Below are 11,118 nucleotides of genomic sequence, written 5' to 3' on the forward strand. Positions count from 1 at the left end.
AAGAAAAAGGGTCTTTGGAGTTAGAATTGGAATGAAATCGCAGATGCGTGAAAGTATGTTAAATTCATAATTATTTTTTCAACTGTGTTGTATTTTTTTTTCTGTGCTAAAAAAACAAAAAAAAACCTTCCTAGTGGGTGACAGCTCCATTAGCCATAGTTTTTTTTTTCCCAAAGCTTTCCTTGTCAACTTGTGCTATTGACACCAATTTTGTTCTTAGATTCTGTCGGTGTAAGATTTTCCTAATAAAACCGTATCTCTAAGTTCAAGGCCAGTGATCCACTTGTATCTTACACTTAAATAAACAAGAAATATAGACCTTCACTGGATAGAGAGTTTTTTTTCCTTTTCCTGTTAGCTTTTCTGCTAAAGCATTTTCAAAGCTAACTGTGTCCCTTACTAGAGATAATAGAGTGTCAACTTCCAACTGTGCTATGACCAAAATCTCTTTCCATTAATGTTAAACCAAAGCTCACAATCTTCGAGGAAGAACACCATGCGGAAGCAGTAACTGCATCAATTCCAGGTACCCCACCATACCAAATCCTAAGCTTTTCAGCAAAAAAGTAAAAGTTGTAGTTGGTGTTTCATTGGAAAGGAGAAACTTCCATAGCAAACTTTTCAATAGCTTCTTTAATAGACTTTTCAAGTCCTATTTTGCTTCTTCTAACAGGGTTAAGCAAAAATCTTTTTAACCTTTCTTCTTATCTCTAAAGATCAGTTTATTACTCAACCCTGTGTTTTCCCTGTTTCTGCCTAACGGGTGGTTTTGAACCTGTTCCAAAGCTCAGCATTTTCAGAGCCGTATTTACAGCTTTTGAGGTAAAGTTTCAGTCATTGTAACTGTTTCATGTATAATTCTTTAAGAAAAACCATAAAAAGAATCCATTATTTCATGCTGAACTTGTGCGAACCTATTCTGATACTTCACAGGCCACTCTCTGCTTCAAATCTGTTTCACCTTACTAGTACTGACTAGATACATTCGATGGCAAGTTCTCTTGGTAATCAGTATCTCTTATTAGCTGCTTTCAGATGCTTAAAAGCTTAATAAAGTGTGCATAGTAACAAGAGAGTTCTTCCATGGGGTACTGTAGCTTGTTTCTTCTGTTATGTTTCCCGTGGAGTTTTCTCATTACTGGTACTCATCAATTACAATCCTCACAAACACAAGTGCTTCTTCAGCTAAGGAAGCATTTAGAGTACCCAGCTCAACTAGAATTTTGGAATAATCATGGAATGGATTTATGCTATTTATCTCCATCCACACAATTAAATATGACATGCCAGGACAATGTTGTCACTGAGCTTAGAATGACGGGAGACAAGCCGGTCAAGGTCAATAGCTTTGTGGGATTTGCAATTACTAATAAAACTTTATCAGGGAACTTCTCTATGGACTCTTTTGTGATCACTCTTGCAAGGTTGACCAGCTTGAGAGTTCTTAGTCTTGTTTCTTTGGGCATTTGGGGTCCACTTCCAGACAAAATTCATAGGTTGTCTTCGCTTGAATATTTGGATTTGAGTTCAAATTATCTCTTCGGTTCCGTTCCTCCAAAGATTTCTACAATGGTGAAACTTCAAACTCTTAAACTGGATGACAATTTCTTCAATGATACAGTCCCTGCTTGGTTTGATTCGTTGTCTAACCTGACAATTCTAAGCTTAAGGAACAACCAGTTGAAAGGTCCATTTCCATCTTCAATACAGCGAGTAACCACTCTCACTGATCTTATTTTGTCTGGCAATGATATATCCGGGAAGTTACCAAATCTTGACATGTTAAGTAAACTGAATATGCTAGATTTGAGCGAAAACAGTTTAGATTCTGATCTACCTTCAATGCCCAAAGGGTTGGTCATGGCTTTCCTTAGCAACAACTCCTTGTCAGGTGAGATCCCAAGGCAATATAGCCAGCTAAGTCAGCTTCAGCATTTTGATATGTCATTCAATGAACTAAGTGGAAAAATTACTGCTTCCCTTCTCTCATTGCCCAGCATTAGCTACTTGAATTTGGCATCAAATATGTTGAGCGGTTCACTCCCAGACCGTCTGACCTGTGGCAGCAAACTTCAGTTTGTTGATGTATCTAATAACAGGTTAACTGGTGGATTGCCTTATTGTTTTACTGAATCAGGATATAGAGTGGTAAAGTTTGGTGGAAATTGCTTATCTGTTGATTTACATCATCAGCATGCAAAATCATCTTGTATAGATGTTCCTGTGAAAAGGAAACATTCTGGAGGCAAAAACATGGGAGTACTAGTTGGTGTGCTTGCTGGCATATTTTTCTTCATAGTTCTCTTGGCTTTTGGCCTTGTCATGGTGCGCAAAAGATATTTCTCTCGAGGGATACCGGAGCAGCATTTGTTGCACAAAGCAGAGCAGGATAAATCAGTGGCAGGATTCTCCTCTGAGATCTTCTCTAGTGCAAGTAGGTTATCTTCTAAAAATATTCTGACCAGACATTGCAGAAATTTGGCTTTAGTTTGCATAATTTAGTCTAACATGATCTTCAGAGTTTGTTGATTGATTTCTAAAGAACTTCTTAAAGGTAACCGTATCATTTTTTACTTTGCTCTTCAGGGTTTGTTTCCGAAGCTGCAAAATTGGGTATACAAGGTCTCCCAGCATGCCGGTCATTTACACTAGAAGAGTTAAAGGAAGCAACAAACAACTTTAATAACTCTTCCATTTTGGGCGATGGTTCTTACGGGAAGGTATAATGTCTAAAACTTCCAAATAGTACATTTTTTATAAGTGTTTTCAGCAAAAATCACAATGGTGATTCCCTTAGGTATTATGAAGCTATCGATCATTATCTTGTAACATTAATGGTGTGATTATCACAGGCTTGCTAGGATTAATAAAGGAAGTATAGGGAAAATGAAGTAGAGAACCAATAGCTACCGTTCATGATCCAATTTTAGACAAATGCTTAGCTGAATTCTCATAATGACCTCAGGTTCTTGTTTTAATATTTTTGTTGTTCAATCCAGCAGTTGAGTGTATTAGTCCCATGCAAGACATGCTCTAAGTGAGAAGCTTCAATTTCTGATAATCACACGAAATAAGTGTTTTTTCATTACACAAACCTCATTTCTGTGAGCTTGTGGCTGCTCGCCAGTTTCATTGGTCTTGACATATGTGCAGCTGCTAATGCTATGCATGCTACTTGTGGCACTCAAGCTGTGAAACTAAAGGCAAAAATTCCATAGTAGATATGCATATACAGTATATAAATTTATTTATCATGGATATTCGGGTATATTTTGGTAACGAAATCAATCCAAGGTCTTATCTCTTGATCACCGAAACTTTTAATCGTTCCAGATCATTTTTTTATTTTTTTTTTATCATTCCTCCTCTTTGTTTTATCAGCTTTACAAAGGAATATTAGAGAATGGAACCCAGGTTGCTATAAGGTGCGTACCTTCATCAAAGAAATATTCAATGCGAAATCTTAAACTCAGGATGGATTTGCTTGCAAAGCTTCGCCACCCGCACCTGGTTTGCCTTTTAGGGCACTGCATTGATGGTGGGGGACAAGATGATTACAGAGTGAACAAAGTCTTCCTCGTATACGAATATGTTTCTAACGGCAACTTCAGAGCTTACCTCTCTGGTAATTTCTGGATAAAATTTTGAAGCAATCTTCTTAGAAGTGATTGAAACTAATTGCCAACGATTCAAAGGCATGATATCCATGCACATCATGCAAACATAGAGGAAGCTTGACTTTCTTGGTATCCCATTTTGACCTTCATTGCGAACCATCCTCCAAAGTTACTCTTATATATAACTCGAAAATCATTGACATTCGCAAGAGCCAGGCTTTTTGCATTTTATATGTTGCGATTAGTATAAACTTGTTCATTCTAAGTTGGCCCTGTTATATGTGTAGAGGACAGTCCTGGAAAGGTTCTAAACTGGTCAGAGAGATTGGCAGTGCTAATTAGTGTCGCAAAGGCTATTCACTTTTTGCATACTGGAGTTATTCCTGGTTTCTTTAACAATCGATTGAAAGCAAATAATATACTGCTCAATGAACATGGGATAGCAAAGTTGAGTGACTATGGGCTTTCCATCATCTCTGAAGCAGCTGGAAATTGTGGGGTAAGCTCCTTAATTATATATCAAATGGCTAGTCTTGCAATAAATTCTTGATTGAGTGGATTATAAGTGTGTGACTTGGGGTTCTTATGTCTGCAGGAAAATGGGGAAGAGCCTAAATCATGGTAAGAATTTTCTTTTATCACAATATCACCGTGATATGACCCACTACGATCCTGTTTCAATTTGTCATGTTTCAGAAGTCATGAAGTGGTTTGAACTAACTTGACCATAAACAAATTACAAATTCATTCAAGGTAGCTGATGTGAGAAAAACCCCACAATGAGCAATTTTATGAATGTCCATTCACCTTGATGTAGTTACACATACCCTTGCATAGATAATTACCTACATGTAATCCATTTTTTCAGGCAAATGTCAAGATTAGAGGACGATGTTTGTAGCTTTGGATTCATATTACTTGAATCACTCGTTGGACCTTCAGTATCTTCCAGAAGAGACAAGCTTGCACTAGATGAATTGGTAGGTGCAGAAACTCTGAATTAAAGCAGATCATGTATGCAATGTTTATTGATTGAGGACTAGTTATAGCTGTGCTTATGTCCGCTGAGCTATTTCCCACACTTTTAATACATGCTTGATGGTTTGAAGTTGATGACAACGTATTAGACATTGACATCAATATTTCATTTTTCAGGCATCTTGTAACAGCCAAGAGGGACGTCAAAAACCATTAAACCCTATTGTTCTGGCCACAAGCTCACAAGAATCTTTATCAGTTGTGATTACGATAACCAACAAATGCATTTGTTCTGAATCATGGAGTCGACCATCATTTGAGGACATTCTTTGGAACTTGCAGTATGCAGTTCAGGTCCAGGCAACAGCAGACGGTGAACAGTTTCGATGAATTGTATATCAGTTGCTCCAAGAAATTGCCTCCCCGTCTTTAGCATCCTTGAAAAGTTTGTTTTTCACTGTGGTAACTGTTATAGCACTTTAAGCAGCTTATCTCAATTAGATCATCTATAGTTTATGTACATTGTAGAGACTAACCGAAGATCAATTAGTAAGGAAGAAATTTACCTTTCAGATGGCGATTATGATTCATTTTTGGTATCTTACCATTGTTGGTAAAAGCTGCAACATATATCAATGTTTTGGGAAGTTTTATATTACTCGAGGAGTAACTACTACTACCCTATTTCACTCAGAGTATACTGCTTTGATGTGCCATTTGGCAAACAAAACCAGATTGGAGTCCGAATGCCGAAAACGATATCTGCCTGAGGAAAAATGATTTGCAAAACACACCAATTTTTACAAAGAGAAAACGGCAACGAAAATAGTAGTTACCAGAGCTAGATGGCTACAGCACTGTATATGCGGATACGGTGCCAAGAGTCTCGATGAATTAATTCAAAATGACTACAATGCTGTGAACACAGAAAAAGTTTCCGATGTAATTTGGTTTTACTAGAGATCTAACAGGTTATTATAACAGGCAAGGCAATCCCATGATGCTTACAATTTAATATAATGGCTTTACAGCAATTGAGTTTTGACCCTGCTAAATTTACCGATGGTGAGTTTAACGTGGACAAATTTCCCCAGGGGTTTCATTCTATTGTCGAGGCGGGAAAGGCCTTTTCTGTCATACACTCTGGAGTTTAGAGCTCCATGGAAAGTTGAAAACCAAACCAGTAATGTACTGCACATATCCGTGATTCCACAAGAATATTGATCTTCTCATATTAAACAGTGAAAGACTACATATTTACAGATTTGAATCATCACACTGCTTCAGTACGCTCAATTAGAAAGCAAAAGAGTACGTGCAAACTTGCACTTCCCATATCATTCGCTACGGAAAATCCTCCTAGTTACGCTATTCACAGCACTTGTGTTTACAGTAAAGTCGATACCTAAACTAATAATGGGTGATAAGAGTTTTAGAGCAAGCTAGATCTTACAGCCAGTTTCTTTGAAGAATATACAGTATTTGTGTGTTGTAGATGTAGTGCAGCTAACAGCCCTTGCCAATTCTCTGCAGGTGCACTGCCTACTTGAAAGTCAAGAAGCCTTTTCCGTTTCTGGTAACAATCTTCTAGTGGCCTGCTCTGAGGAGAAAAAACGAAAATTAGTGATGAAAAATTCCCACCTTCTGCTTATGTAGAAACCATGCAGCAACTGTACTGATCCTATCAGCAAGAACTGTCTAATACAATTTTTTAGCAGAATGACATCAGAGCAATAGATCAAGAATCGCATCACATCTTTTTTAGCAGAATGACATCAACAAAAATAATCCACACCAAAGGAATACCATGTCATAGGAATAAATCAACAAAATGATAAGGAAGAAGATAAAAGCACAAATATCACCTGTTCAGCATAAGCTTGGAGCTTCTGTTTCCAGGCACCTGCTGCAATGGCAGTGGAAGAGTGTTCTATGAGGTAATATTTAGACCATGCGAGGAGTTGGTCACTTCACAAGATTTGAGAAAAGAAACTACCTTGTTGTTGTTTCACCAAGTAATCATCAGTGCATCTAAAACCCACAGCCAAATCAATCTCCACAAGTTGATCAAGAATCTCCTGTGCAAATTTAAAAGAAAATGATAATAGATGAGATAAATCAGTGCCAAGTAGTGTTGACTGTTGAGTCTAGCAAATTTGTACTTAATAGCAGCGATCCAACCAAGAACAGAATCCCAGCAAGTGCAGAACACCAGAATACTAAATTCAACAACATAAACAATCTTTCCTCTATGCTAAAAAAAAAACCTCCAAGAAAAAAGGTGTTTTTAGCATCCAAATGACAAACAATGTCTAGTGACTTATCTTGCAATACAAGGACAGGGCCAGCATGCCACGCAGACATGAGGGGCTCCGCCCAACCTCTCCCCCAAAAACATTTGGCCCCTCTAAAAATTGATTGTTCTCCTTTTCAAGTCCCATAATATCCTAATTTTCATGAATCAATCAAAAGAATCCATTTTATGAAAATGAAGAATTACAACTTGGAACTGCTTGCGAGGAATTCCATCCAGAACAGTTTCACCATTGAAATACGCTGTGTCAGCCATGGTGCCAAGCCGATTGTGTGTCGGGGCAGCTCGTTATAGGAGTAGTCCTCGGGTCCAGCTTTGCCTGCAGTGGTGAAAATCTGCTCAGTGTGATGTTAAACAGGTGGTAAAGAGGCGGCGCTGCTGCTTTGTCGGTGAAGAGAAAGCGGCTCAGCGTGATCATGGCGGAGGAAAATGTCGCGGAGCTATGGAGGCTTTAGATTTTCAGTGGGAGAGAAATGGCGGTGGGTTTTAGACTGAAAATTGTTGCATCAATGAGGATCGTTTCCTAGTAATTTATACTTGGAAATCATTGAAGATTAACCAGGGGATTGTGATATCTTCTCTTGTGGTGGTGGACTTTCGATCTTGAGCTTCTTGCTCTTTCCGGTAGTAGGTAAAATCGTTTTCAGTAGAATCTGCATCAAGTCGAGCAAATGAGATTGCTAATGCCTGTTCATTTCCACGACATGATTTTTCATTCTTCTCGCCCATCTCCGATGGTCCATGCTTGTTTCTACCCTCATTTGCGAGGCTGCAGGTGTCTGTTCTTGCTGGTTGCATTCCATAGCAGAGAAATAAGAACGCTTCTTATGCTACTTGTACATATCGACGAACATATAAGAAATAACAAAATAAATAAATAAATTATATCACCACTCTTTATGATATCGTATAAGATAGCAGATATTTTTGTCTATCACTGCAATCTCTTGCAATTAATATAGTGTATGATCTCTGTATGCAAATGCATCTTCTTTCATTATATATGCAAGCAACATGCAGCATGAACATACTAGATAGGAGAGAAAACAGACCTCCATTTCAAATATTTGCTGATCCAATGAATTGGTTCTTCTGAAATCTACAGAAGTCTGATCATCCTCGGGGGAGAACATGCTTGAAGGAGAGTGAGAGTTCCATTGGATGAGTTGGCTGGCCGAGGACACTTACCAAGCAAAGAAACACGGAAGTGATTCGAAACTCTTCAATGGCTTGATGCAAAATGCAGCATCGACTGTGGAATCACTATAAGAATGGTTACTGCCCCTGCTTACAGATTAAAACGATTGATATGAGAAAGCACAGGATCGAAAAATTTCAAAATCGCAACACTTTCTGTAATTCCAGTTCGAGTAACCGCTAAACAAAATGGAAAAAAAATATTTTGCAGTCAAATGTCAAGAAAAAAACAGAAACCTCTAATCCAAACCACTTGATGAGAAATCCGTGCAAGATGAAAAGCTTTTCATTCTTTTTAGATCCTCCTTAAATTGGTAACAGAACAGGACAGTAACAAAAAGGACAATGAGTTATCGAATTTGAGAAAACAACAAGGGTTATGCTCACCTTTTTTATTGTTAAATCTTCGTATGATCAGCTGATTAATGACATCCCAGAGACAGACAGTGCAGTCCTCAGAAGCTGATACCAGAAGAATTGACATAAAATATTTTGATGTGCCAGAGACAGACAGTGCAGTCCTCGGAAATATTTTGCAGTGCCGCTGAGCTTGTAGATCTGTGGCGAGGGCAGAAGAATTGACATAAAATCAATTTCTGATAACCATTAGTTCTCGTAGAGGTCTCAGCTACTTGAGAACTATTGCTACGTGAAGAAAGCTTTGTCCTTTGTGAAATATTGTTGTCAAAGACTCGAAATGGTCTTCTCTCTCAAAATGGAAAACAAAACCAAGGCCGAACAGGCATAACTCTACTAGCATCAGCTAGGAGCAAAGGTCCAAACCAGGAGGGGTCTGCTGACTGACAATCCACAACTTTGTCTTCTTGATTAATGATGATCGATCACCAAGCTTGAACATGAAGACTATTCCTCTTGAACGTAAGATCTTTTGATGTGAATAAAGTAAAGTTCCTCGAGTGGTATATATATGTTTTTTTTTCTTTTTATCTTAATCATTTTCAGACGTTTTTAGGAAGATTAAGACCAACTTAAGAAAAAAGACACATACCATTTAGGAAATATTTATCCTTTTCATATCAAAAGGTCTCTCACGTTCAAACTGACAACATGATTGAGTTCTACACTAGTTATATTACCTGCGAGATGTCGCGGGTTAACTTTTTTGCATAAAAAATATAAAAAAACATTAAGATTTAAATGTGTTATGTTTTTTTACAAAAATATACCCAAAAGTCTCGGATTTGGCTGCAACGCCTGACCTAAGAGTGATATTTATAATATTAATAATAATATTAAACTTGCATGATCCAAGTTTAAATGGGTCTAGTTACAATACCAGACCCAATAGTCTTGGATGTGGGTCAGACTGCAAGGTCGTGTCATAAAAATATGATAATTAAATAGATTAATTAAAAAGAAAAAAACAAAGAAAAAAAACCAACAGGAAAAAAAAAACTAATGAAGAAAAAAAAATCTGAATTAACTGGGTTAACCCGTTAAATCTGACATCCGTGTCATGAAAGTCTGATAATTAAATAGAAAAAAATTTAATATCAACAAACTAAATAAAAATATTAATTAAAAAGAAAAAAAAAAGGCATCAGCCTTTTCACCGTGGACTGCACTGTGCAATCCACCGTGAAAGGCATAAAAAGAAAATAAAACAAAAATAAATAAAAATAAATGCATTAGTCTTTTCACCGTGGACTGCATACAATATAAAAAGATGAAATCGGAAGAACAAAAATAATGAGGAAAAAGAAAAACAATCTGAATCAACTGGGTTAACCCACCAAATCAGGTTAACCCGTCACACCTGGGATTCGTGTCATGAAAGTGTGATAGCTAATTAGAAAAAGATTTAAATAAAAACAAAAAAAAAACAAAAAAAATTAAAAACAAAAAAAAGACAGCTCAGCGTTTCACTATGCAGTGCACAGTGAAACACTTAGCACTTTTAGTATATGTTATAATTATAATTATAATATAATATAATAATAATAATAATAATTATTATTATATAAGTAAAAAAAAAGATTAATTAAAAAGGACAAAACAAAGAGAAAAAAAACATACATGAAAAAAAAAATTAATGAAGAAAAAGAAAAAAAAATCTGAATCAACTGGGTTAACCCGTCAAACCTGGGATTCATGTTATGAAAGTCTGATAATTAAACAGAAAAAATTTAATATTAGAAAAATAAATTAAAAAAATAATTAAAAAAGAAAAAAAGACAAAAAAAAACTAAAGGCATCAGCTTTTTCACTGTGGACTGCACTGTGCAGTCTACAGTAAAAGGCTTAAAAAGAAAAGGAAAAAAAAACAAAGGCATACGCCATGGGTTATTTTTTTTCCTTGCATAAAAAACATCAAAAAATGCTAAGATCTAAAAGTGTTAGGTCTTTCAACAAAGATATACCCAAGAGTCTTTGGTCTAGCTGCAACGCTTGACCCAAGAGTAATATTTATAATATTAATAATAATATTAAACTTACATGACTCACGTTTAATTGAGTTTAGTTGCAACAGCGAACCCAAGAGCCTTGGATGTGAGTCTAGTTGCAAGGTCGTGTCATAAAAGTGTGATAATTAAATAGATTAATTAAAAAGAAAAAAAACAAAGAAAAAAAACCAACAGGAAGAAAAAACTAATGAAGAAAAAGAAAAAAAATATGAATTAACTGGGCTAACCCTTCAAACCAAGTTAACTCGTCAAACCTGAGATTCGCGTCATGAAAGTTTGATAACTAAATAGAAAAAAAATTTACGGGATAACCCAAAATTAACTGGGTTAACCTGTCAACCCCGGAAGACGTGTCATGAAATTCTGATAATTAAATAGAAAGAAATTTAACATTAACAAACTAAACTAAATAAAAAAATTAATTAAAAAAAGAAATTTTTTTTGTCAAACTCGAGATCCGTATCATGAAAATCTGATAACTAAATAAAATAAAATTTAACATTAACAAACTAAATTAAACAAAAAAATTCAATAAAAAAAACACAAATAAAAAAACAAAAAAAAAACAATAAAGGCATGAAAAAAA

At 36.1% G+C, this 11,118-nt stretch overlaps 1 protein-coding gene and 1 long non-coding RNA gene across 4 annotated transcripts; one reads left to right on the forward strand and one right to left on the reverse strand.

Moving 5' to 3' along the window:
- Positions 1 to 5,167, forward strand: LOC7484464 (probable inactive leucine-rich repeat receptor-like protein kinase At3g03770). 3 transcript variants are annotated; one of them, XR_002977147.2, is made up of 9 exons: positions 1 to 822; positions 934 to 2,434; positions 2,587 to 2,720; positions 3,382 to 3,625; positions 3,905 to 4,116; positions 4,213 to 4,238; positions 4,314 to 4,370; positions 4,486 to 4,597; positions 4,773 to 4,787. XR_002977147.2 is itself a non-coding variant. In XM_024582791.2 (9 exons), the coding sequence occupies exons 2-9, from the start codon at positions 1,084 to 1,086 to the stop codon at positions 4,983 to 4,985; spliced, it is 2,046 nt and encodes a 681-aa protein (XP_024438559.1). In that variant the 5' UTR covers positions 16 to 822; positions 934 to 1,083; the 3' UTR covers positions 4,986 to 5,167. The 3 variants fall into 3 exon arrangements, 2 of the variants coding, with proteins under 2 accessions (XP_024438558.1, XP_024438559.1); XM_024582791.2 differs by lacking the exon at positions 4,314 to 4,370 and having other exon boundaries at positions 16 to 822; positions 934 to 1,891; positions 2,138 to 2,434; positions 4,773 to 5,167; XM_024582790.2 differs by lacking the exon at positions 4,314 to 4,370 and having other exon boundaries at positions 15 to 822; positions 4,773 to 5,167.
- Positions 5,168 to 5,552: 385 nt separating this feature from the next.
- LOC7484465 (uncharacterized) lies at positions 5,553 to 6,934 on the reverse strand. Its single transcript, XR_002977148.2, has 3 exons — positions 6,592 to 6,934; positions 6,461 to 6,501; positions 5,553 to 6,190 (listed from the first exon to the last, which is right to left on the reverse strand). It is a non-coding gene; the product is annotated as an uncharacterized LOC7484465 (long non-coding RNA).
- Positions 6,935 to 11,118: the final 4,184 nt, after the last annotated feature.

The sequence above is a fragment of the Populus trichocarpa genome, chromosome 12 (genome assembly GCF_000002775.5).
Source record: "Populus trichocarpa isolate Nisqually-1 chromosome 12, P.trichocarpa_v4.1, whole genome shotgun sequence".
NCBI classification, from domain to species: Eukaryota; Viridiplantae; Streptophyta; class Magnoliopsida; order Malpighiales; family Salicaceae; genus Populus; species Populus trichocarpa.

Coding starts and splice junctions, on each gene's coding strand:
- LOC7484464 (XM_024582790.2), top strand. CDS start 1,084: ATGGGGTACTGTAGCTTGTTTCTTCTGTTATGTTTCCCGTGGAGTTTT. Junction 2,435..2,586: donor TGAGATCTTCTCTAGTGCAA/GTAGGTTATCTT, acceptor TTTGCTCTTCAG/GGTTTGTTTCCGAAGCTGCA. Junction 4,239..4,485: donor GGGGAAGAGCCTAAATCATG/GTAAGAATTTTC, acceptor CCATTTTTTCAG/GCAAATGTCAAGATTAGAGG.